A 27,327-nucleotide genomic window follows, 5' to 3' on the forward strand; every position below is an offset into this window, starting at 1 on the left:
CAAGGATGTTACGAGGGCCACCACTGCTCAGCAGCAGAACAACCACATGTTACTGTGGAAACAAAAAGCAGAAACTAAAACCATTTTGCGATTCTTGAAAACATAAAAATCTGTTAGAGCATGTTACTCTAGGTTGGAGTATTCAGAATATGCAATAAAACTATCTATATGTTTAAAGTAAAGACATCAAATATTTATACACTACAATTACATCTATTCATATCTACTCCATTGCAATTAACTCCAATTAATAACATTCATTACTGTTCTTCGAAGACTGTAATTCATGATTAAAAATAGGGATGCATCTGCAGAATCTTACTGTGGAACAGATTTTTTTATTTTAAAGCAAAGCATTTCTACTTTTGGAAAGTAACTTCTAGCTAAATCAAGATGGGGAAAATACTTTAGAATAGCTGTGAAAAGCTGACAGTGAAGCACTAGTAGTTCCCAAGGAGCATGATCCACTCACTGTTAAATGTGTCCAATTCCATTGATGTCAAAGGGCGCACTGAGCGTATGCATGAAACAAGCCCCCAGAGTCCTGCAGGAAATTCCATGACAGGAGAGCCGCTGGGGGGGGGGGGGTTTTGAGCACCTGCTTGGGGTGATGGGGCTGTGGTGGTGGGCACTTTGGGCTGGGGAGGTCCAGCCAGGGGAGCCTTTGCCTGATGCTGGAGCCTTACCCTGCTTTATGGGTGGGCCAGCCCTGTAAGTTCCATTAAGCTGGGGGCAGACAATCTGCATCCCCAGAGCCACTTATGTGCACGTGCTGCCTTAAAAGCCCTCTGGGAGTGATCAGTTGAGACCTCTGGCACGTGTGATCTGTTCCTGCCCTGGCAACCCACTGAGCAGGGAGACAGACAGACAGACAGACAGAGAGGAGCGCCAGAGAGGGGCAGGTTGGGTGGGGAGGCCAGCAGAGAGGGAAAATGGGGCAGCCCCATCCCCTTGTTGCTCTGGCTATGCCCTCTGTTGTAGTGAAGAGTGGCACTTGAGAGAAAAAGGGATTCTGACCCCTGATTTGAGCCTCGCTTGCCTGGAACCCAATTCTTTCCCAATGGCACTCTGGCCCATCATATTCTGTGCCGAAGTATATTTCCAGGTGCCTGCCAAAGAACAGGGCAGGGCTGGGTGAGCCCACCTCCTAGCTCAGAAAGAATCTGAGAAGTTCTTTCCTTGCTCCGTGCCCTGAAGCGCCTGCTGTAAATCACACGGAGGCAAAATCTCCCAGAAACGCTGGTGCGGCATCACAGTGTCCTGCACAAGGATTTATGAGGCTCTGCCATGGTGGCCGCTATGGACAGCCAACAGAGGGACACTGACAGCTCCGTGTATCTCAAGACTCCTCAGGAGGAAAGAGAGGAATGACTTTCTGCGGTAATACTAGTCTGTCAGCGTGATAGCGGGAAAAATGGCTGGAATAAACAGGGTAAGGTGAATCAGGCTGTTGGAAGTTACTCCCTGGAATGAGGTTGAATTGTCTCAGGCCAAGCGTTCCTGGCCAGCACCCTCAGGCCACCGATGGCACCCTGATAGGGTCCGCTGTCCATCAAGCCTGCCCCACATCCAGGTCTGAGTGCTGCCCTTTAAATGACCCACAGCACCCCAGAGCAGCACTGTGCCAGAAGCTTTGTGGGAAATTGAAGTGGTGACTCCTATTTCCTCCCTTCAAAGCACATTTCCCTGTTGCCTCATAAAGCAGAATTTGAGATAAAGAGAATGGGAGAAGCCGATGTAACAGAGTAAAAAATACAGAGGACCAACTCCACACCTTTAGTGCTTATGGTAAGGAAAGTGGGGGAAATGTCAATCCATGGAGATCTAAATAGGCAGAATAAAACAGTGCTCATTCTCCCACAAAAAGATAGCTAGCCCAGCAATTTTCTAGTAAATCCCTCTAGCTTTGTTTATTTGATTTATCCATTAAAATATTTATGAATCACCTTTCTAACAAGGCTTTCATGGTGAGGTAGAAAAATATATTAAAATAAACCAACCAACCGGAAGAAAAGCAGAGCTAACATTAAAAGGTCCTGGAATGTGAAACCCCCATTTAGATGAGGCAGACACAATCTCACTGGAGAGAATGCTACAGTCAGGGTTTTGGCACAGGAAAGGCCCCCACAGGTCAACTGTCTTGTGGGGATGTATAAATCAACAAAACAGGTGCTTGTTGAGGTTCTCCAAATTCCACTTTGGAGCACATTCTGATTTGTTTCTGTCTTAGTTTTGCATGCTTCCCTCTCCCCTCCACTGCATGAAAATCTGGGTATTCTGATGCACATTTCCTCAATGTATGCATCTAATGTATGCATTTTCCTTCACTGATTCAAGCAAATGTGTAATTTTTTTCAAAGTATACATTTTCCAGACACTTTTCTTGTTTTGTTAATTGCATTCTAAACTCAGAAATGTGTGGACTGTGACTGCAGATTGCATTTGCATCTACATTTTGTTCTGGGATGTGGTCAAAATTGACCTGAACAAATTTGTCATACATACATCCTTTTAGTGGGAAATAAACAAAATCTCTGAAGATCACACATACAATTGAAACTGGAGGAGGGAAGTTGTAATAGGGACCTTAATAGTTTGTCACTATCCCATCTACAGGTGGTACCTGACTCTTCTCAAGGCATGCCTGGTAGGAATCCAGTTTGGCTGGCCTTGTTGCAGAAATAACCTGAGAGCTGCCTCATCCTTGGAGCCATCCCTGTGCTATGTTCCCTTTTAACACCCAAGATCAGAACTCAGGCTCAGATGACAATATGAGAATAGCTGGCACAGTGTTTTGCTCAGCAGCTCTAGCCTTGGGAATCCATGGTCGGCTGAAACGCGGACCACTTGGGCACCATCCAGGCCTGGAAACAGCGACTTGTCTGACTGTGTTCTGTTAAAAAAGGATCGCATCCAGGTTGCCTTTCTTCTTTTCAGCCCAGTGATACAAAACAGAGCAAAGGTGAAGCTTAGCTAGGAACCTACCTAAACTATTGTCACCTTATAAAATTCCCTAGCAACCTTTGCCCCAAAAAGGAGTTCCACGGTATGGTCTAGGTAAGGTTTCTCAGCAGAAAAGTCAATGTTAAATATTTCCAAAAGACAGACAGTTTGGAAATCATTTCTATATACCACTATTGCTATTGTGTTGAAGGACAAACAACCCAACCATTCTGAGACAGTTCCATGTTTAATTAGTATAATATTTTCTGGGATTTCCAGCTTAGTACTTCAACCTGTGCAATCAAATTACAGAATATCTTAGCCAGGCTTGTCTTCTGGGCCAAGCTCCCTCACTTAGTTCTTCACAAAATGAAAGGAACAGCAATCTACAACTGCTAGAAAGCTGTTCATATAGTACCAAATGGAAGCCTGGGTGCTGTATTCAGAACCGACAGTGCCAACAATGCACATGCAACTTGTGTTAGTGCATTTGTAATTATGAGACAAAGACCTTGTGCCATTCACAATGTGTTCTGTGAATATCAAAGTCCTGGAGATTTCAAGGAGCAAATTTATATTCAAGTAATATTCTCAATCAGATGTAGACACAGAGGGTGGTTTTCCAACTGTACCTTCCCCCTGTGCATCCTGAAAAGCTGCTCTAGAGGGTGGAAGTACCCTCTAGAGAGGCATGAGGCGGTGCAAGGACAAGAGAGACTCAGCAAAGAAAGCAGCTAAAAACCATTGGGAACTTACATGGAATCCAAGTTGCCTTCCAGCAACAAAAGGAGTCTTTCTGTTCATAGAACGGCCAATCTGGATGAATCCAACATAAAGTCATTGGATCAGGCTGTTTGTACAAAAAGCTATCCAGTTTTTCATGCAAGTGATTTGGTAGCCATTAGTTATTGTTAAACCTCTGATCCTAAACCCCCTTCATCTCCCTCCCTTGTTCTTTCCCAGTTGCAAAAGGAAATTGCTTCTTCCGTTCAGGTGTTTAGATAGCGTTGACAAACTGCTGCCATCTGCAGGCACAAGCTGGCAAGCACACCTACAGACAAGAGCAGATCAAATAAGCAGAAAGTAATTAACTGGGTAGCAGCGGAATCTGTCCCCCCACCTTTCTGATTTTAGCCGAGAGGTATGACCGAGTGTAAAGAGTTTTGCAGAAACGGAAGCTTCTATATTCAAAAGCCCCGTATTCCTCGCAGAGGCACCTCAGTCAAAGCCAGGCGAGCCGAAAGGCACGCGTCCTTGGTGTACAGCAGGAAAAGCAACGCAAGGCTCCACGCCACCTCCAGTCAGCGTCGTCACACGGGCTTGATTGCGAATGAGCTCTTTGCAGCGCTCCCAAGTACTCCCAGCGTTGCAGAACAGCATGTTCTTAAGATGCAGCCTGTGACATGCGAGCGGGATGATGCTGGCACGATGCAGGTGGAGCGAGACAGAGAGTGCTTTGGCTCACAGGAAGGAAACTGCAATCACTGCATAGCAGACGACATCAAGCAGAAGCGTTGCTTTCTTAAGAACATGCGGTTTTTTCCCCTTTTCTGACATCACTGTGTGCCTGTGGAGCTGTGGTGGGGAGATCTATGTAGTGGATGGAGAATTGCCCTTGAACAAGGGAGGATGGAGGGGTCGAATCCTCACCAGACTTTGGGTCAATCACTCCCTCTCGGAGATGTTATTTAAGGACAAACTGGGTTTCTTCTCTCCCTCAAACTTCTGATTCAAAATATTTGTATGCCGCCTATTATGCCATAGCATCTCTGTCCTCAGCTTCTCAGATGAAGGAAAATGTGGTAAATATGATAAACTGTTAAGCAGACCTTACATTTTTAAGGACAAACAAAAGAGTGTGCAGGCTTTCAAATGCTGATGTGCTGCATCGTGCTGGATGCAAGGAGGAGAGCTGGCTGGTGTGACATTGTGGAGTTTGCTTTATGCAACTGTGCGACTGTTACTAACCACAGATTCCATGGCTTCAGTATCACTCAGCTTTCCTCCTCCTCGCTTTTCTACCATCCAGTTTGCTAAAGAACTCAAAAGCCTGTTTTTTTTTTTTTTTGCGGGGGGGGGGGCAATCTTTGGATTGGCTTAATAAAGCCATTTTCTGGATTTTGTATATTTTTTCCTTATGACCAACTAAGCTACTTTTGTTTGGGTGTTGTTGCTCGTTAACCTTTACAGTGTAATTGTTGTAACACTGGGTCTGACATTTGCAGAAGCACTGGCTTGATTCAGACATAATGGCAAACCAGGCTTGGTGCTATATGAACAGGCATGGGACCCACTTGCTCTCTTCTCAATCAAATTCTCATATACCAGGAGAGACAATACTGCATCCATATTATCAAGTCCAATCAGCAGCAATTCTCCAGAATCCCAGGCAATGGTTTTCCTGATGCTGATCCTTTTTTGCCATATTCTTTTAACTGTAGATGCTGGGATAGAGCCGGCATTCTTAGCATGTGCTTTACCATGATTTGTTTGTTTGATTTGTTTGTTAGATTTGTATAAACGCCTCGCATCAGCATCAAACTAATGCCAGTTAGCAGTGCGCTTTGTAAAGAAAGCATTATTCTGCCAGTTCAGATATAAGAGCAGCCTATGGAAGGGAGGGAATCTCAACACACTAGAGAATGACCCTGATGCTTGCTCATATCATTCCATGCTCTAGTCTGGCATTCTTTCCTCAACCAAACCACTTTGGAGTAAAATGCTGGTGGTACTTCATATTTCTGAAGAAGCTACAGACACCAGATGCAATAAGCAGCTATGAAGAGTCCTGCAGGGGAAGATCTAAGCAAGTTCAGCATCAGCTTGATTTTCAGGGGCAGGAAAAACTGCATTAGTTGAAATTTTCTTTTCCACTATGATAGCTACAAATGGCCCTGTATTCCTTTCACTTGGAAAAGTATCATCTAAAATCTTATAGCCACTTCACATTGTATAATTCCTACATGGGAAACATTACTGTGTAAGCACTGATGTTTGAGGGTTGAACATATGTGTTGTTTCACTGCACTTATGAGGACAGGGAAACCATGACTGATACTGGTTGCCCAGTGCCCATATATTTATTAGATTTTTATCCTGCCTCATTAGCTATAAGGCTCTGGGCAGGCTGCAAGTAAAAATATACAATCAAATAAAATAAAAATAACAATATATAATGAATATTAATATAACTGTATTAAAAAAAAAACCTTATGACCCAACAATTAGAACCATGTCAGAAACCATGTTGACATAAAAGGAAAGGACACTGAGGACTGGCACAGCAAGCTTTCTAAAATCCAGTGAGAATTAGTGAATTTCGGGGCATCTGCTGAGGGGATGGAGGGTTAATGCCGAACCTCCACCTCTGCTCTCTGTGAATATGTGTGGATAAATGCCAATATTACAAATGCCTGTAAGTCTCCAGTGGCCTCCATTTAGGGAAACCAGGCACACCCAGGGCTCACTGACACCCCTGAAACTTCTCACCACTTGGAGCATGTAGTAACATGAAGTGGCCCTTTGCGTATGGCTGGCTAAACTTTGAAGTTCCACAGTCCAGCAAGCTAAATGTCACCAGTCTGTTGTGAACAGAATAATTTATGGCATCATTAAATATGATTTACTCAATTCACCAAGGTCATTTAGGGTCGGTGGGACAGCAGCACCCATGCTCCTTTAGGCACACAGTGCGCCAACGTCTGCATCCTCCACTGAGTAATATAAGCAACAAGTTCAAGGGCATCGCTTAGGCAGTGCTGCCATGTGTGAAGACAGCACAAAGTGGAGCAGAGAGAAGCCAAGCTCTTCTGCACTCGAAGATGCATTTCAGGTGGAGGTGGAGCACTGCACCCACCCCTCCCTCCCTGCGACATGTGAAAAGGGGCTTTAGAAAGCTCGCAATCTGTCCAGCTAAAGTTTGAAAGGGGCATCCTATTTCGGAGTCCTTTTGCCTCCCTATCCAAATTTGAGCTGCCAGTTGAAGGCCCAGGATTCTGCGAGACATTATTATATCCAGGTTACCCAAGTTCTCCCTGATGCTAAATATCTGTGGCATCCACACACAGATAAAACTCACCTCCTGTTTATTGAGTCATCTGGTCATCCAAGTACATTGGACTGTCATCAAACCATACTGAACTTTGATTATACAATGCCAGCTGGTAATTTTGAATAAATCAATCAATGTATCAGCTATACTGAAGTTCATTGTGTTTGAAAACTTTTATAGCTAGTGAGAATAGTGTAGTAATGTTGTCAACTTTGCTGGAACAGCCCAGCCCAGAAATGCCTTGCTGTTGTTTGTTTTCTTTTGCTGTTTAGTTCATCCCACTGAATGGAGAATTCATTTTGGCCCCCGGTGCTGGGTTTGCAGCTTTTGACAGCCGTTCCAATCCAGGATGTGACACAGGTACTGTGCTCAGTGTATGTTAATTAGTCATGCAAATGAAACACTTTGAGAATATGCCTCAGTCACTCAGCTGTTCACTTGAATGTTTCTCCTAGTCATAATTAACTTTTCCCTGGAGTCCTCCAAAGTTTGAAATAGCAGTCAGAGCTTTCTGTGCCATAACAACAAAAAGGGATTGTGAAAACTGTAAAAAGATCTCTCCAAATAGAGAGAGTGGACATCAGAATAGCAAATGTAGTGCAGTGTAAGCAAGTGTAAACTGATTCATGTTGAGACACCTCCCCCCTGCAATTTCAAGCATAAACTGATGGGATCTGAGCTAGCAATCATTAACCAAATAAGAAATCTTGAGGTTGTGGAGGACAGCTCAAAGAAATTGTTGACCCCCGTGTGCAGCTGCTCTGAAAAAGGTTACATCCAAGGTAGGCATAATCAGGAAGGGACAGGACAGGACAGGACAGGACAGAAAAATTAAATTGCCAATATCACACTGTCTTTATACAAATCTATGGTGTGACCATCCTTAGAATAATGTGCCTAGGAATGTGCATAGTCTCCATAGCTAAAGAGGTTATTGTAGAGCTGGAAAAAGTGCCGAAAAGGGCAATTAAAATGGCCAAGAGGCAGGAGGAAATGTTCCAAATGAAGGTGATGCTCCAAAGTGACTACATGTTCTGCTAGCCAAAGAACTGGTGCGAGCGACACCTATAGTGATGCAGCATTATGAAGTGTGACAGGGCTTGTGCAAAGGCTTGTGCCCACAGAACTGGAATAGTATTGAATCTGACATTTGGGCAAGGAAGAAAAGGAGTAGAGGAAGTGCTTCACAATCAGCAGGACATCACTGGATACAATTCTGCTTGGGCTTTCTGCTAATATGGGGAGACCAATGCCTGTGTGGTGCTCTTGTCAAGGACTTTTCATTCACGTCACAGGAAGAGGCACCTTTATACCTGAAAAGGGATATACAGTAGGAGGTGACGTCTCTCAAGAGAGAAGTCCATTCACCTGCAGTTTCTTGTGGACTGAAGGTGGAGTTCTAGGTGAATGGGGTGTCAAAACTTTATCTGCAGGTCGGGGGAGGGGGCAGGGAGCATAGTCCCCTGAATTCTAAGCTGATCAGGAGTCACGCCGAAACTTTGTAGTGAGGCCCTTGTGGTCTTTGCAGCTTATGAGCATACTGGATTAAGTGCAAATACATATCAGCTACATTAATATTAAACAGAGAGAAGGTTGTTAATGAATTAAATATGAATTTCAGTAATACACTGTATACAGCAGCCCTGTGTATTGCTTATTTTCACATTAAAGTCCCCAGCAGAGGAACTGTGGGATGTAGTTCATGGATGGCATGCTTACAATTGCGCTTGTCAAGAGCTGTGGCTGGGTAAAAACCAGTGGCTAACCATAGCTAATAAAATTGTCGTGTTTATCGGCATCCATAGCTTCCCACAGACTTGTTTGTGTACTGAGTTTGTGGGAAATCCTCTTCAGTTTTTTGGTGTTTTTTTAATCAGGATTGATGGGAAGACAGGCAGGTTCCGATGCATCTGTAGGCACATTAGTCTCTTCACTGGTCCCCCATATTGGGGGCTCTGGCTATATCTGGATACCCCTTTTCCCTTGGGAAGGCTGGCGGGAGCAGTGGCACAGCTGAACACCTTTGCGGACCTGGTCCAGCTTTGAATCCAAGCCAGTGAAGAACTCAGCTCCTTCTACTCACCTGCCCCACCAACTTGTGAACAGGCAAAAAGGAGGGTGCAGGTGGACACCAATTAGCACAACGCATACCTGTGCCAGTTTATACGTGGGTACTCCTGGATAAATAATTCCTATACTTTAAAATAAAGACTCTACATCTCACCATAGTAGCAGAGACTATGACCAGGTGCAAATGTGGTTGGACAGCTTCAAGACCACTCCCTGCTCTGCCTTCTTATGTTTGTTTATCTTTAAACTGGGCTTGGACTAGATTGCCTTTCAAATAGAAAATGTTTTCAAAACAGCAGAAGTTTCTCTGGCTGTCTTTAAACAGAGGACTATGCTCTGTAAAAGGACACCTGGCTACTTCAACTCCAGCCTGTCTCAGTCCTTCCATGGACCTTTCTGCAGCTCTACAAGGCCTGGTGGCAGGGTGAGGAAGGGAGGTCATAACTGTGGTGGCACATCAGATCCCAGCAGTGCTGGGAAGCAGTTTTCACAGCGGAGATGCTTGCTGGTCAAAGGCAAAGCCGTGGGCACAATCCTGCCTGCCTCACCCTGCATATGTTCACTATTCAGAGCCTTCCATGAGAAAAGGAATGCAGTCTGTTGATTAAGAGGCCCTGACATTGTCAGAGGCTGAAGAGCAACAAGAAAATGATTTGCGCTGCACATGTATGTGGGACTCTTGATCAACATGGTGAAATCTAAACCAATATGTTTCAGCAACCTGTCTAGATGTTTCCATCTTAGTTTAGCTGCAACACTGTAGAGCAGAAGTTTGTTTAAAACAAATTAACCCAATTTTTCAGCTAAAAAGAGCTCCAAGAACAACTTACACTGATCAGAAATAAGATGCTCCCTGCCTGCAGGCTTACCATCTAAAAGACACAGCACAAAAGGAAAGGAGGGTGGGGGGGGGGGAAACCCGCACAAATTTGGGAGGTAGGTACTTAGTCATGAAGTTTAGCAGATCATGAAACTGGGTTTAAGCATTTGAGATTCAAATGCTGTAGTTTCCTCTGTTTCTGTGTTTCTGATGTGGCAGTTTTTAGGGGCCAGCTGAGGGAAGGGTTTTCCTCTGAACTGGGATCCAGGCATGATGGAGAATTCTTCTGCTTCCTCTGTCTCTGATAGCCTCAGCAGTGGTGTCTTTAGCACAAAGAGATAGGCAGTGCCTAAACAAAATCCAGATTCTCTCATACAGAAGAAGACCTTTCCTGTCCATGAAACACTAGCTCTAACTAATCCAATAGTGCATGATGCATGTACTTATTGAGATCCACTTTAAAGATGGACAGGCAGCAATGGGTTTGGTTCCAAGATTTTCCCTCCACATTATGAAAGGCCAAACAACAAAAACAGTTTTGTAAGCAGAGGTCCACAGAGAAGGGAAAAGGATGCTGGAATTCTTGGAATGACATATTAGAAGCTCTGGCATTAGAGGTCCTACACTGTGATTAAAGATGTCTGCATGTCCAGGGTGTACGTCCACCTGCATGCCCATGCATTCCTATGATCTATGCACTTAGTTACCTTTCGTTATGAGAAACAGGTGCCATTCATATGAATGGTCTTGTCACACAGATTGGGCCATGAGCCTGCAGGACTTAATTCTGTCTGGATCTGTGCACACATACAAATAAACTAATGAAGCAAAATGGACCGCTTTCATTCTATCTTTGCCATCGTTTTTCCTCTTTTAGCTACCAAAGTCACATTCACCAGTGCAGAGAACTACCAGTGGTATGATCCCACATTGTGGGAGGCTGCAACTTCCTTAGACAACCTTGAACAGGGCAAGCTGATGTTCTCTGTGGATGAAGAACGAGTCCCGTGTCAGTATGACGACGCTATCTTTCAGCCTGAAACGTCTTTTCGAGTGAACATCGAGTCGCCTGAGCAGATGATACAGCTTAAGAGCATTTCTATAATGGGACAGGTAAATTGGGATGTCTATGGGATGAAACTAACCCTCTTGGAATTTGGAAAAAAAATCTAAAAGGTTGTGACTGAAGCCAGGCATCTTCTTCATGGTTTACATTGGATTGGTTTGGAAAATAAGCAGAGCTTCTTCCAAAACTGTAAACAGACTAGCTTATTTTCTGAGCCAACCTGACTCTGAAAGCTGCCAACCTCTATACATTTCCCAAGGGACAACAGCATATGCTCCAACTGGGAAAACATTCTATAAACCATGAGGAAGAAGGGAAACCTTATACAAACATTCAGCTCCTGGGCCTCTGAAGGACCTGGGGAGACGGTCGAAGGAAAAATAGTGGGATTCATGGATCACAAGGAAAAGGTGGTGGTCTAAGGCTTATGTACGAGTAGATCCAAGGTGAAATCACAATATCCGTGTATTATTTCAAAAAATATATACAAATACTAGTGACCAAGTTCCTCATCACTAACATTTCAAAAGGTTCATGGATGCCACTGTAGGGATTCAACAAGGCCCGATTATGGGAAGGCCCCATCTTTGTTGATACAGCTCCATAATGGCTGAAAGAGCCGGGCCCATTTAGATTAAGGAGAGAAATGGCAGCAGTCTTTGAATATGGGAAGTTCTATCATTCACAAGATGGGTTGTTCTTTGTTGCTATAGATGACACTACCAGAACCAGTGGGCTAGAGTTCCAAAGGATCAGATTTCAGCTAATTGTCAGGAGAGACTTCCTAATAGTGAGGACTGTTTTGTGGTGGAACAGACCTCCTTAGGAGATGGAGGGCTCCCCTTCACTGGAGGCATTTCAACAAAGGCCAAATGGTCGTCTGCCAGGGATGCTGCAGCTGCATTGCAGATCCGGCATGAAGAAAGGTGGGTTAGAATCCTAGATGATCTCCAATCAGATGATCTCATATTCTGTCTCCCTACTTTGAGCACCCCTCACATGTACTTTGGATTTCCAGGGGACAATCCATAGTGGCTTGTTTGTGTGAATCAGGCCTCATGCTATAAAGGCATCCTGCTCTCCATTTAACAAAGTGTGGTTGCTGGTGCAAAGCTACAGCAGCTGATACTACCCAGAGAATCTGTTGTGGCTATAATTAAACCATTTTGATTTTGATTTGCAACTGGGAAAACAGACCTGCTTCTACTTACAATTATGGATCTCTGTGTTTTGTTCCCCACCCCACCCTCCATCCCTGGACTGGAATTAGAAGTTCACCAGCGACAGCACCCTGGCAGAATATATGCAGAGCTTGTCTGGAAAACTGCAGTTCCATGGACAAGGGAGATTCCAGTTGTCGAATTCCAGGTGTCCAGACAAATCCGGCTGTCAATGTGGAAATGCTGCAGTAAGTTTTTGTCCTCTAGCCCATGCCAGAGCTCTAGCTCAGGGTGGAGAACCTATTTTCTGTCAAAGCCAGGTTATCCCAGGGCTTCATGAAGATATACGCATCAGTGAAGCTGGCAGCGTTTTCTTCAGGGCCCTCTCCCGCTGATCCAGTGAAGGAGAACCAACTGCTGCATATTCATTATCCTTCAAACCTCAGACAGACAAACATTTACAGAAAAAAACAAGGTTGCTTCCTGAGCTCTTGCATTTCTGATCTCGTCTGAAAGAAGGCTGAAATAATTCCTCTCTGGATCTTCCCTTAGTGAGAGCAGAGAATTAACCATATTGGAAAGAAAAGTTTAATTATCTCTCTTTTAATTGGGTTCCTGTTAGGTTGTTATGGAATGCAGTGGGATTATGAGGCAAATCTGCCTCGCTTTTGCAGCCTTGGACTGCATCTGTTATTCAAGCCATTATCATTATCATCAATACTACTAATAATTAATACTAATACTACTAATAATAATAATTCCACTGAGTGCTCCATTGCTCTCTCTCTCTCGCTGTGCTGTGGGGCAGGGAAGGAAGGGAGGAAAGATGGAGTTCTGCTTCAATAAACTGACTCTTGACACCCGGTCCCAGCAGTCTGGCAATGAGGTTCCAGTTTATTTCTGTGGTTCCCTTTGGCTGATTGTGATGGAAATATCAGAACAGCAAGTCTCTAACAACTGTTTCTTCAGTGAAAAATCTAACTGTTCCTATTAAAGAGCCATGACAGAATCTGCACTGCCCTGCTCCAGAAGACCGGAAATCGCTGTCCAACAGTGGTGTGCAAGGGTCCACTGAAACCTGTCGGTCATTGCTGTGAAATATGTGGTAAGTGAAGGCCAGCTGCAGTTACACTTGGACAGAGGCACAAAGCCCAGGCCTTGCATGTGGGATATGGGCCAGTGGGCAGCCAGCGTGCTTTGTCATGGTGGCAGCCACACTTACACTGAGGGAACTCAGTGATGTGCGTGTGTTTTGCACACAAGAGAGCGTATTCTGTCCCCAGCTTCAAATGCACCTGGGGAAGATCCTTGTCAGAAGCCGAGTTGCCAGGCAGGGTAGAAGCAGTATGGCCTAGAAGGGCCAAGGCCTGACAGTGTCATTCCTCTTTGCAGTCGGGTCTGCACTACATCACCAGCAAAGCTGGAACTACTCTGTGTAAGCTCTTAAAGTTCTCCATTTTGGACCAAGTTTCTACTTCTGACACTTGATTTAAAAGAGTTTGAAAGGAAATCCCTTAATCCGTAGAACACGAATCCCTCTTGGGCTCTGTGTAGCCAGATGCCTGGAAAGATTGGCAGAGGACAGAAAAGGCAAAACCCTTTCAGTCCAAGGGGCTGCATTCCATTTTAAAGAAGCCCTTGGAGGCCACATTCCAGGGGTGGAGGGCACCAATGCAAAGGGGTGGAGGAGAGCAAAGAAAACACATGTAAGAGGCAAAAAACATATAAGAATACCAGCTTATTCTAGTTGAAACCTCTGACTAAGAGCTTCAGAAATGACAATTCAAACTTTTAGGATAAGGAAAACATCTGGCCAAAATCCAAGAAACCAGCAAAGACAGTTGTGGGGAAAGTGATGAGTCAGGGTGAGTGAGCTGGACCTGCTGGGGAATCCAGAAGGTCAGATTGGGAGCTGGGGTGGGGGGATGTTGCCTCTAGGCCAGATGTCCCTGTACCTTGCTAGGGCCCAGTGGAGCCATTTTCCTTCCTTCCCTTCTGTTTTGTTTACAGAAGATGCATGTGAGGTGGATTAGCCTGAGAGACAATTACTTTCTGAGACCTGTTCTCCAGCTCTGTTTGCATCCCAGCCTTCCTCCAAGGGATTAACTCATAAGAATAACCATGCTGGATCAGACCAAAGGTCCATCTAGTCCAGCCCCCATGCACATAGTGACAAACCAGCTGGTCACAGGATTGCTCGAGCAGCATGGGCGCAAGACCACTGCCCAGCCAGCTCCTCAGCAACTGGGGTGTGCAGGCAGGCCTCCTCTGGCAAAGGAGGGAGCACCCAGCCAGCAAGGCTAGCAGCCACTGAGAGCCTTCTCCTCCACGAATCTGCCCAATCACCTTTTAAGCCCATCAAAGTTGGGGGCCATCACTGCATCCTGTCCTGTGGCAGTGTGGTTTCCATGGTTTGATTCCATGGTTTCAGCATACATTGTGTGAAGAAGTACGTCCTCTTGCCCCTCCCAAACCTCCCAGCAACCAGCTTCCTGGGATGTCCCCAGGCTTGAATGTTATGGGAAAGGGAGAAATGGCTCCTTCTCCACTCTCTCCACACCATTCATTATTCCAAACACCGCTATCCCATCTCCCTTTCCTCTGAGCTTCTGCAGCCCCTGCTCACGGGGGAGTTGCTCAGCCCCCTGATCTTTTTGGTTGCCTTCCTCTGTACCTTTTTCAGCTCAGGTACTTTTGATCCCTGCCAGCCAGTCCATGCAGTAGATTCTGCTAACTGTCCCCAAATTGCCCAGTGAATCAGCTTCATGGCTCAGCCGGGATTTGGACTTGGGTTTGCCCAGTTCTGATCTAGGTGAGTTTCATGAAATTAGCACAAGAGTCCTGCTGGCTCTGACCAAAGCATCCTCTATCCCACCGTGGCCAAGTAAATGCTTAGAAGAAGCTTACAAGTAGCACTCAAAGGCAGCATCCTTTCCTGAAGTCATGGCCCAGCAGGAGTGGGAAATTAATCAAAGCTCAGCATGTCTCATTTCCAATCATGAATGTCAGCTTTTCTTGCTGACCAAACATGAAAAGTGCACAATTAGGTAGACATTTTAAAGTGCGCACCCAAATGCATACTTCCCCCCCACAGATCGACTAAAGCATGAAAGTGCATATCCTCCCCTATCAAATGTGCATTTTTAAAAGTAAAGATTTGTCTAATTAACACATTTTGCAGATGTGATGACAAGCCTGAGAATATGCAAACTTTGCCTGAAAAACATGCTCAGGGTACAAACAGAGCAAGTTCTGCTGTTTAATATACTAAAACAAAACAGAATCATTATATGTCCCTATTCCCCAGCAACTTTTATTCATAGACATTCTTCTCGTGCTCAAGGCAGATGCAGTTGCAAACCAGGAGTGGGGAACTGTGAGTTTGCCTCATCCCAGCGACACGCAATTTTCCCACTGTATTCCAGGGAACACTGGAGTTCTTCCAAAGCTCATTCACAATTCCTCTGTGAGCAGACTCATCCTGAACAAGCTTTATTGCAGGAGAATGCGCACTGTCTCTACAACTGATCCTTCCCCATATCCTGAACCCTCAGAAAAATATTCTAGGTCACATTCTCAGTCTATCAAGGGTCAGGGAACATGCCGAGCCTCGAGTGGCCTGGCCAGGGTCCAAACCTTGCAAGGTGAAAGCCAGAGCAGCTCCAGTGAAGAGCAGGCAGAGAGTAAAAAAGTTCCCGTTGTGGGTGTATTCAGAGACTGAATACCAGAACCACCAAACTGGAATAATCAGTGATGGGTATGTCAGTACCCTGGACAGATCCCGGGAGCTGATGGCTCATTTTGGAGAATTTGGTCTTCACTGAACTCCTTCTATAGTTCCTGGACCTGACTCAGCCTTTGCTACGGAATGGGGAGATCTATAAATGGAAACCACCTTGAGCTTTAATGAATGGCGGTATATAGACGAGAGTTAATTAATGGAGGTGTGTAGATGAGATTTAATGAATAGCAGTATATAGACGAGATTTAATGAATGGTGGTATATAAATGAGATTTTATGAATTGTGGTATATTATTTTTTAGAATATCCTGTGGCTTATTGCCTGGCACTCCACCCTCTCTCTGAATTAACTTGCTGGACATATCCTGTGCTGCACGAAGTGGACTTGAGGGAGAGTGAGGCTCCAGGGCATAACATGTTGGACCTTTGGTAGTTTCGTCTCAAAGACTTGGAAGTCCCTGAGGATTCCAGTTTAGGGGCCTTTGGTTCAAGAGGTTCTTAATTGCTGGAATCCAGTTTAGTATCAGGGCTCCAGCGCTCATGTTCCCGACCTTCTTGATCCAGCAATCCCCTAGCACATGAGTCATTGTTCAGGTGGCTGTTGATGAGATGGCTCTCGACAGGCAATTCTTCACTTGCAATGGAACAAGAGGGGGCAAAGCTGTCCCGGGCTATTCTAGTGCCCTCCATGACAGTCCGAAATCTGTGGGTGGGTGTTTTCCACAGCATGGAGATAAAACACAATATCCTGCTGAACGTCAGCCCCTTGGTGGCTTGTCTATCCATCGTGCCGATAATAATAATCTCTGCCTACGTGGAAGTGGAAGATCACCAATTACTAAATTATTCCAGGCCATGTTTTATTGCCAGAGTACAGCTGCTAGGAACGCATTCCAGTCCACAGTTGGGAATGAGACTAACTGAAGGCAGCAGTAATGGACCTAAATTGAAATGCAATTTAAAATGAAAAATGTGTCCAACAGGCTAGTGACATTTCCTTCTCCTCCTCCATATGGTTCTTGTCTGTGAGTTTACCTGGGAGGCAAATGTGGGTTTTGGTGTTTTTCTGTACAGTGTTTCAAATTCCCAATTACCATATGAAAACTGAATGCTTTAGGGTGACACCATATGTTGCTTAGGTGAGCCTTTTGGAGCAATTAAAACAACATTTTCCAGGAGCTCCATGCTCCCGGAGCAGATTTTTCCCCTGCCCTCCAGGGGGAAAAGAATAAACCAATACAGATGCCAAAGGGTATGTACAACTACATGATCTTCTTTTAAAGCCTTATGGGCAGAGACATAGCTGGCCACATTTGTGTGATCCTAATACCCACTGATTCCCCTCCAAGAGAATCCAAACTTAACAAAATCTGTACATGACTGGCAAACGTACTCATTTTGCATTTGACATGCTCCCTTCAATTGCACCATTCTAGATGCAATGGCTGGATTTTTTTGCAGGATTTAAAATCTGGAAGAAGGAATGGTGAGGTGGTAGGAATCTAGACATGAATATGCATGAGAGGTCGTTGTAGTGATAAAGTGGCTGAACATGACTGGAGGATGCGACAGGAAAGGATGAAGCCATAGAAAAAAGCAACAGATGCTCCTGCTGTCTGGAAAGTGGTGCTCCTGGCAGAGCGGAAATCAAATATGCCCATGTTCCATTAATGCTAATATAGCAGCAAGTTAAATGGTCCTTGGTCCCTCTGAAACTGATGGGAAAACAGCAATTCTACCCCTGAAGATGGCTCATTAAGTCCTCACATATGAAGCGACTTTCAGATTGTTGAATTGTCCTGTCCCAGGACTCTGATGGGTAGCAGCTCTCCGGTGCCCTAGTCACAGGTATTTGCTGCCATCTGCTACCTGGTTCGTTGAAGGAGGTATGCTGCAGATTGAATCAGGGAGCTTCTGTGCTGAAAGAATATTCACGCCTACTGTGCAGTGAATATGCTTTCAGCCTTCCATAGGCAGAGGGGGGCAGCTTAGGGAAGGTGTCCCTGTCCAGTTATAAGGACCTTCCCATTCAGCTGGAAGCTTGAACCCTCTGGACAATATTTTCAGGGGGCTGGGGGAGAACAAGGTGGGGAACTCTGCTTCCAGCAGCCCAGCTGAACACAGCTACATCTGGATCTGACCTACTGAGTTATAGATCCTGCCATTTCATAGCTTCATAGCTCCTGAGTCCTGTGGCCCTTCCGCCAACATTGTGCAGAAGGTCTTGCAGAAATAGCTAGATCAGAAGCACCAGAATGCATGTCACATAGGCAGGTCACCCTTCCACATGATATTGGCATGGCGGCTGCTGACTGGGAGCACATGAACTAGTAGCTCAAAATTGCACAATCATCAGGCTGGAAGGGAGCAAAGGGGCTTCTAGGGGCTTCAGAGGGGCCTGGCAAAAAGCAAGACCATTTCTTCACCAGCTCCTCATGGCTCCAGGTCATAATATGTTGTCCGCAATTGATTAAGCACCCTGTAGAAGAGCACAGCAGTGGGCCCAAGGAAGCCAAGTGGCACTCTGCAGGGCCACTCGGGCTCCACCTCACGGAGTGCCAAGTCTGCAGCCACGTCAGGGGGTGGCAGCAGTGCTGGAGCAGGATCTGTCCCTTCTCCTGTGGGACACGCCCGGACCAGCTGCTAGCATTAGGATAGCCCACTTTTGCTTGCAATTGCAAAGCCAGTTACTCATTTGTGTCATTTCCTCTTGTTGTTTTCCAACTCCAGGAGCCACCATTTCCTTGGAATACTCTTCTGGTTTTGACATTGAGCTGTATCGGGACAGAATACTTCACACTTTTCTGAGTCTGGTATGCTGATCCTAGTCCTGGACGTGACTCAAATGGGAGACTGGAAGCCCTCAACCGATCTGAGATCAATTATTATCATAATTGCTTTTGAAATAAGAATAGAAAGAGCAGGCTCGGAGGCCAGAAGCCTGTGATACGGTTCATACTGTTAGCCCAGCCTTCCCAGAACGGTCTCTTCTGACTGGCAAAAGCTCCTCAGACCCTCCCAGGGCTCAGAAAGTGAAGGGCTTTTCCCAGACATATTGTTGGAGCACTTCCATGGAAGATGCCAGGCAGCCAGCCTGGGACTCTGTGTGTGTAAAGCAGAGTTGGGACCGGGCAGGAAGTGCCACTCCCAAGCCACCGGGTGAGGAAAGGAGCAGCGGGCTGAGGTCGGAACACTATTTAAAGCTTGGACTGCTTCTTGCTTTTATGCTGGAAGACAAGAGAACATGCCGCATTATGATGCAACAGTGAATAGCACCCTTTTACCCAGATTAGAAGGGCAGAACGTGCCAATGATCATTGCATTGCGCTTATATCCTGCCTTTGTCTTGGGAGGAATCTGAGACTGCTCACATAGCTCCCCTGCATCCTCGCAACATTCTGCAAAGTAGGTTAGGTGTAGCATGAGAGATTGGGGCTAAGGTACCCAGGCATCTTCATGGCTGAGTGGGGGCTAGAACACGGGTCTGCCAGGTGCCCAGCCCAGCCCTCTGCCCACCGCACCACACTGGCTCTCCCGGCAGAGCTCCCTGGCTGCAGTGCTGGAGTCCAGGGGAAGACACGGTGGTCAGCTGGAGCGGTTCTTTTGCTGCCATAAAGCTCATGTGCATCAGAAGGCATATATGGCACTCGATGTGACACACGGCGGTTCAGAGAAAGCAGGGCCGCCTGGTGGTAAGGCAGGCTTCTCATGCCCAAATATCCTATATTCAGTCTTTGCCATCACCAGCTATCCATGCTCCAGGAAGCTGGGAAGATCTTGGTAGCTTGCGGACCTGTCCAAGAAAGATGCCAGTGTCCCGGCTGATTTGGCACGATCAGCAGCGTAATATGCCAGTGGTGGGCTATAGTGAATGTATGTATGTGCTGTTTGTGTTTTGCTAAGCCCAAGAACGCAGGTGTGCAGGTGGCCATATCGAAGGTGCACAAGCCACACACCTCCCCAGGAATGGGGCCACGCAGCTCTGCCCCTTTCATCCAGATCGTGCTAATGGACAAGACTGAGCCACAGACCGGGACTTCTGCTGAACAGCTGGCTAAAGACATCATGAAGGACGTGGCAGAGCACGGTAACCCTTCCCACTCCCTTCTGGGTGCAGAGCCTCGTCCCGGTGGCCCCGCGCAAGAGTGGGTGGCCGAGGGGCAGCCCAGCACCATGCCTTGCACAGCTGTCCCCCTTGCAGGAGGGGCTTTAGCTGGGTCGGGGAGCACATGGGCTCCAGGCTCAGTCCTGGGCACCTTCAGTTTAAAGAACTAGGCCACGGGCGACGGGGAGGACTGTTGCCTGAGACCCTGAGTGCTGTCGGAATAGTATAATGGGTGAGAAGGAGAAACAGTCTAATCTGATGCAGAAGAAGAGGCTTTCCTGCCTCTGGGCTTGGTGTGCACATGCAAAGCTGGGCATCCACACAACGGAAGGACATTTAAAGAGTCTGCTGTATGTCGTCTTGTGGCCCCGCTTCTTCTGGTCCTGGCCCCTTTTGCCTTCAGCAAAAGCTTGCTTGGTCCTCAGGCTGAGAGGGGCTCAGTGGTCTGTCGAAACACTGCCTGATGTTCCCAGCATCCTTTTTGCAAAGCCTCCAGAGTGACTGCTGTGCACCTCACCTCGCTCAGCTGTCTCCCGAGGAGCAGCACCTGGAACATGAAGGCATCCTTTCAACAGTTTTATGCATCTTTCTGTTGTGTGGATTTGTCAGGCTTCACATCCCGGTTTTACCCCAACTGACTTCCGTTTATGTACAGCTAAGATTAAATTGGCTGCCCTCGTCTCGCTGGGCCAAGCTTGAGTGAAGTGTCATAAAAGAGAACCCTCCGAGGCTCTTGCTGCTGATGAGCAGGATGACGCATTTGCCTGGAGGCCTTGGCCTGTCAAAAGTGGCAAGTGACAATCACAGCAGTCACAACTGTGCGTGTTCAAGCCCACAAGGTGATCTGCACTCATATTTGCAGTCATCCTCACAAGAACTCTATATAGTGGGTGGGCATGAGATCATATGAGACATACTAGCTACATGATGCCACATTATATTATGCATTCAACTGAGACAGAGGAATGTAAATAGAAAAGAGGAGGAGGAGGAGGATCCATTTAAGGCGCAATCCTCTGGATGCCAGATAGAGGCTAGATGGTCATAGGAAACATAGAAGCATGAAAGTCATAGAAACAGAGTGGGTCAGAGGGGGTCTCCTGGGCCATCTAGTCTGACCCCCGGCTCCAGCCAGCTCCGCCCACAACATGCCCACCATGTGCATGTCCAGCCTATCCTTGAACACCTTCACTGATGGGGCTTCAGCCACCTCCCGTGGAAGCCCATCCCATCCCCTCGGGGAGAAGGCAGCCTCCTTGTTCCGGCCTCAGGAACACATGCAGAAGTCAGCACTGAGAGTGCAGCTTCCGAGCGCCCCCCTCCCCCGGCCTCATGGCCAATGCAGAAATGACTCCCAAGTGGCAAGACAGACTGCAGTGCAGGCATCCTGGGGGATGCGGTGGGGAAAGGGCCTTACCAGCACGGCATCTATTCTGGCGATGCCCCAAAGAGCACCTCCTGTGCCAGCACTCAAGACTTGGGCACCTGAAGCCGCCTTCTGGCCAGGAAGGGCAGAGTGGAAGGGGGAGCTGCGGCGCTGGCAGCAGCCTCCATTCAATGCCTGCAGTCCTCCAAATGCAGAAGAGTACAGACAGTGGCGCCAGTCTGCACACATTTAAACCCATCAATTATACATGAGCTTCAATGAAGACAGAACAGCATTCATTTGAGAGTTTCATTTGTATGCCATTTGCTCAGATACTGAAATTATAAGTCTTCAATACATTGAGTTAAAGGAGGTGAGCTGTTCCCTCCTCAGTGATGCAGTATCTGTTTTTTAGTTGCCAGAAAGGCACAGACAATCCATGTGCATCAACCACAATGTAACTTCCAAGAAACATAGATGATTTCAAAGAACACATACATCAGAAATATGCAAGAATATTCCAATACAACCTTTATCTGTATTATAACTTCCTCCCAAAAAGTGGCAACTACTGGGTTTTGCCAAAGCTTATGATTAGGGGCACAGTGCTGTGTATGCGTGTTTAGGCAGAAAAGAGCCCTGCAGTTCCCAGCATTCTCCAGCGAACCATTCCTAGGGGTTGCAGGACGTTTCCTGTTTAAATGTGCACATGACTGCACCCTCAGATAAGGGTATCAGTATTAAAACTCCTGCAAAGCTTTACCAATGAGGCATTGAGGTTGGCCTCTGGGACCACCCGGCAAGCTCATGGATGAAGCGGAAACTGAGCCAAGGGTAGCTGCGGGATATTTTGGCCCAGGGGAGTCTCTTCTGGTGGGCATCCTTTCTTCAGTCTCTCAGGCAGAGCCCTTTCCATCAGTGCTCCCCAAACCCTTTTAAAGACGGGCGCCTGGGACAGAACCTGAGGCCTCTGCAAAGCTCCGCTCACCAAGCCACGGCCCTCCCGACCTCTAAATGTTTGCTGCTTTATATTACAGCTTACGTTTATCAGACAAGCCACGCCAGGTTTTGAAATATCTGCAGAACGTCTGTCCACCCGTTCTGCCACCCCCTCGCACATGCTGCCCCTGCGACGAGCGCCAGGGTGGGGAGAGCTCCGCCCGCAGCACTTCTCGCGCTTGGTGGAGCAACATTGGTGCAGGTGCACTAACTGGTGGGATCCTGACTCTGGGATCCACTGAAGCTGCAAGGCAACATGCCAACTGCTGCTTTTGGAGGCCTTTAAGGGTGCAGACTCGTGGCCCATGCCTCCAGGCATCCGAGCCTCCAAACCTATGAGGTGTGGCAGCGACAGTCCCTGCCACCACTGCACCTTGTGCCAGGTACTTTCGCCAGAGGCCATCTGCAGCCTTCTCTACAAGGAGAGTGACGGAGGCTGGGATCCCTGCAGGAATCGGCCAAAGACCTCATGCCACCCCCTTCCTTCTGGCGTAATGAAGGCTCCTAGGCCTTGTAATACTGCAAGCTTCCAATTCCTTTTCAGGGCCCAGGTGCCAAGGTAGCACAGATTTCCATCATTGTGTTGCAATATTGGCTGCAGCTCTGGATTCTGATGTCGCTATTTGGGTGGCCCTCATTCTTAATGGCTTTGCTTGAGTGCACTCACCAACGTGTGTGATGCTTGTCTATTACTGGCCACCCCGAGAGGCCTTGAAAGGCAAACACCCAGTTCTAAGCTGGAGGAAGGGGTCTTTCATCCAGTGCACGTTGTCCTGGGAGCAAGCTGCACTGGGCACAGTGGGGCTGAGCGTGAATGGATCGTCCCACGGTGTTTATCCTGCTTCCGATTCTAGACAAGGGTCCCGTGGAAGCAGGAGGAAGAGAGGAAGAGCTCTGCTGCTCCCTCTGGGGAGGATGATGGGGGAGCCGGTTGGGCACCGTCTGGTGGCACATGGGTCCCTTACTTTATACAGACGTTGGGCGTCCAGTGGGGGCTACAATATGTGTTCCGCTTTGCAGGAGCATCCCTTGGCATTGTGACAGCCAGCATGCAGGCGACCACGGGCAGTAACCAGGGCACGCAGAGAGCCACCCTGGTGGGCGCTACGATCGCTGCAACAGCTGCTGGTCTCTTCCTCGTCCTACTGCTGCTGGGAATCGTCCTTCTTCGCAGGAAAGGGACGTTAAGGTAACCAGACCTCACATTCCCGCACGATGCTCTTCCTCAGGCTTCCTCCCCGCCTCCCTAGACCCTTCGCCAGCTTGGCACCCTCCAGACGTTTTGGGCTGTGACTTGGTTGCCTAGCTCTTCAAGGGCACCGAGTTAGGACGGACTGACTTAGACTGAACTGAGGGACCCTCACCCTGTAGGGCTGCATGGCTTTTTTTTTCCTGGATAAGAGACATCCCAGCTCAGAATCATCCAGGTCGTTGCCAGAGACACAACGCGTGCAGCATCTCCTTTCCCTCTCAGAACAGATAATGCGTCACCTCTGAGATTGCACTGAATGTGCTGGAGGTGGTATGTGAATGGACTGAGAGCGCTTGCCGGGTGGTTGCCCCGTGCCCTGCCAGGATCGCCCAGCTGCCGCTCGCCTTTCTACCATCCCGGTTGAGCCCTGTGAGCACGTGCTGCAAAGATCTAGGAGGTTCAGTGGCTGGTTATGGCGTTTGCATGCCTCTGGCAAGCTTCCAGAAGAAGCCCCAAAGGCCCTGTCCGTGGATGCTCAAGGGTACACTCGGTTCTCTGTGTTCCACCAGCTGGCAAACCAGTGCTCCATTCCTGATGTGCTTGGGTTGTTTCTCTTCATTACTGTTAGTCTTTTTTCCCCTACTAGGCAGCAAAGCTCCTGGGCTCTCTTGTTTTCCTTGCTCATGTCAAGCTGATTAGCATTTCCTAGCAATAAAACAGTAGCTTTGTTTAATTTCCAGAAACCCCCCGCCAAACGTCCATTGCTGATAACACACTGTGCATTTCCCCAGCTGGGCATTCCTTTGAAACAAATTTCTTTCTCTTAATTATTTGTACTTTTTCTTAGTGAAGGGGGGTTTGGGGGAAAACTAGGGTATATTTTTTAAAAGAAGGATTGGAATAACCAAAAAACAAATTTAATTATGCATCACAATTCTATACTGCCCATTAAAGGAAACTCTCTTGGGGGCCCCCAAAACAAATTCAAAAGCATGAAATGCAATATCATAGCCAAAACATAATATAAAAACCATAAGTTTAAAATCAAACCAAACCAAAGAAGAAACAAAGATAAAAGCTAGCAGCAGTGCAAAGATCTAGACATAATTTTTAAAACAGAAGGGCTAAGCTGAAGATAGTCTTAACCTGGTGTCCCAGAGACCAGAATATAGGTACCAGGCAGTTCTCCCTGGATAGGGAATGCCACTGCCACAGAGTCCTGCTCCTTAGCAGCCACCTACCTCCTCTAGCGGAGGCACCAGGGAAAGGCCTCTGCTGACAACCTGAACATCTGAGCAGGTATAGGAGGTCCAGAAAATTCCAGTGCAGCCCTTCCAGTGACCTGGCTCCAAGCCCTGTAGGCCGCTGTTGATTAATCCTAGCTCTTCGAATTGGGCCCAGGGATGGACTGGCATCCAGCACAGATCATGAAGTACAAGTGTCATATGCCCACATCAGCCAGTCCCTCTTAAACACCTCATTGCCCTGCTTTAGACCAAGTTTCTGGACTCGTTTTGATGGCAGCCCCACACAGAATGCCCTGCAGTTATCCAAATGAAAGTTGACCAGAGCATGAATGGCTGCAGCTGTACTCTCTCCATCTGGTTCAGATACACCAGCCTAAGCTGATGAAAGGTACTCCATCCCACTGAGGCCTCCATGACAGTGCTGGATCACGGAGCATTGTCCAAAACAGAAGCCTGATCTTTTCAGGGGAAGACAGCCTCCTCCAGGACTTGAGTATCACTCACGTGGAGAGACCACCCACCCACTAGCAGTACTCCACCTTCTCTGGACTGAGAATCAGTTTATTGTACCTCTGCCGGCCTGCTCCTGCACCCGCACCACAATTCAGAACGTTCAGATTGCAGAAGCACCAGCAAAGGGCATCAAAAGACCTTAGCGTAAACAGTCAGGGATGAACGTGAGAAGATGAGCGTGTTCCCAACATGCAGTATAGACAAGTGGTACGGAAAGTTAAAATAAAAATAATAGCAAGAGCTCAATCCCTTTTGCCTTTAGCTGTGTAGCAAAAATGCTACCAAGCACAATCAGTTGATTTTTGATGACCAAGGACGGGGCCTTCTCCATGGGGTTCCTCAGCTGCAGAGCACTTTCTCTAGGAAAGGCAGCTGCACCAATGCCTTTCAATTGCCAGGCGAAGACTTTTAATTCCCCCAGGTTTTCAGTCTCCCCTTTCTTGTGAGAGTAGTATTGCAATCACTGCTGTTGATTTTCCACCACAGACCTTTCCCCTTGGCATATCTTGCGTCCTTGTGGAACCAAAAAAGGGACCTGGAACCTTCAGGAGACTTACCTGACAAAGGATTTGATAACCCGATATTTGACACACCTTCCAGTCCAGAGGTAAGGATCCCACTTTTGCATCTCTGTTTCAGGACCAAGCCACACACTAACATACTTCAAGCATTAATTAAACTTGTACAGTTTTTGTGTTTTGTTTGCCCTTTGTTTTGCTAAATAGCATCCATCTAGGGGGAAGAGATTTAGCCTTTTGCCCCTGCTGTAGTATTTGGCGGGGGCCCTGAAGCAAAGACAAAAACAAGCCAAAAATTGATAGCCATGTGCTCCACATATTGCATGGCCTGACCCTTTGAATAAAGCTGGGGTAAGACAACGGCTTTATGCGGCATACGCAGCTTTGCATCCATAGTACAGCTCTGCAGAAATGCATTGTAAGTGAGGAGCTCAGCTTTGGCTTGTGGAGAGCAAGCGAACAGCCCCAAGCATTGCTTGGTGCAGTGTAAATGCTTCGTTGACAGTATGAATTCATCTCAGCCTATAAGATCTACTTTTATTTAAGATCTAAAATTACACACACACACACACCCCAACTCAACAAACCCTATTAAACACTTTGATCTCTCCCTTCTAGGCTTTAGCTGACATGTACTGTGTGGAAGGAAAACTGGAGGAGATGGAGAGCAAACAGAGCCAGCTTTATTACATGAATCCCTTATATGACGAAACAGAACTTAGTGCTTAAAGTCAAAATTAAGTTTTCCTAACCATGCAGTGTGACTTCAGTAGACTCAAGTTGCCAGGAAGAGAACTCAACTGGGCTTAAGCATGGTTCAGATGGATCTGTGCATTGGTGCAAAAGAAATTCCAGGTGAATGGCACTTTGTATTCTCTTGCAACTAATTGGCTTAAACTTTTAGTTAATTTTGCAAGAAGAACATATAACCAACTACTGGATGGTGTCCATGGATATGTTGCAGTGTGCCAAGCCATTTGTCATGAATGGTACTATTCGATTTCCTATCACAATAAAGCATCTATCATTTATTATAGAAAGTGTCACTGTATCATTTGTGCATATTTGTTCTGTCACTTAATCAGCCATGATGCTGCCAAAGTTCAGAACCTGTGATTTCAGTGGGAGTAGTTACATGCTTAAACTTTACTATTGAAATCAGTGGGAGTATTGAAAGTAGGGTAAAAAGATTGGCCCTGTTTCTACCATTACCCAATGTTTGGAAGCATAAGTTCATTCCACCATATTTCTATATTATTGCATTTTTGCCCAAAATTCCAACCAACCATTTGTATATATTTTGTATGCATTTTGCACAAGCACCTTCTGTGGGCAATTGCTCCTAGTATGTGCATTTTTTGATTGAAGACTTGCATCACAAAATTGAGCAGGTGTGGAAACCAATCCATTCCAGTTCGTGTATCAGATTGGGAAATGTGAATTAGTGCATATTGCAACTGAGTCATGCCCAAGTGCTTTAAATCAGAATTTAGGAAGTCATGGAGTCAGTCCATTTAGAATGTTTAAATTCTTTT

General features: G+C 46.6%; 1 protein-coding gene across 1 annotated transcript in view; it reads left to right on the forward strand.

Moving 5' to 3' along the window:
• The window catches only part of AMN (amnion associated transmembrane protein), a 72,044-nt gene extending 45,523 nt beyond the window's left edge, over window positions 1-26,521 (forward strand). Inside the window, exons 4-12 of the mRNA XM_044435861.1 lie at window positions 7,267-7,354; window positions 10,762-10,997; window positions 12,221-12,358; window positions 13,107-13,215; window positions 18,583-18,665; window positions 19,756-19,939; window positions 23,343-23,511; window positions 25,761-25,881; window positions 26,411-26,521. Coding sequence (XP_044291796.1) covers window positions 7,267-7,354; window positions 10,762-10,997; window positions 12,221-12,358; window positions 13,107-13,215; window positions 18,583-18,665; window positions 19,756-19,939; window positions 23,343-23,511; window positions 25,761-25,881; window positions 26,411-26,521 — 1,239 coding nt within the window. The remainder of the gene's footprint in view (window positions 1-7,266; window positions 7,355-10,761; window positions 10,998-12,220; window positions 12,359-13,106; window positions 13,216-18,582; window positions 18,666-19,755; window positions 19,940-23,342; window positions 23,512-25,760; window positions 25,882-26,410) is intronic.
• Window positions 26,522-27,327: the final 806 nt, after the last annotated feature.

The sequence above is a fragment of the Varanus komodoensis genome, unplaced genomic scaffold (assembly GCF_004798865.1).
Source record: "Varanus komodoensis strain SLA01 unplaced genomic scaffold, ASM479886v1 scaffold3, whole genome shotgun sequence".
NCBI classification, from domain to species: Eukaryota; Metazoa; Chordata; class Lepidosauria; order Squamata; family Varanidae; genus Varanus; species Varanus komodoensis.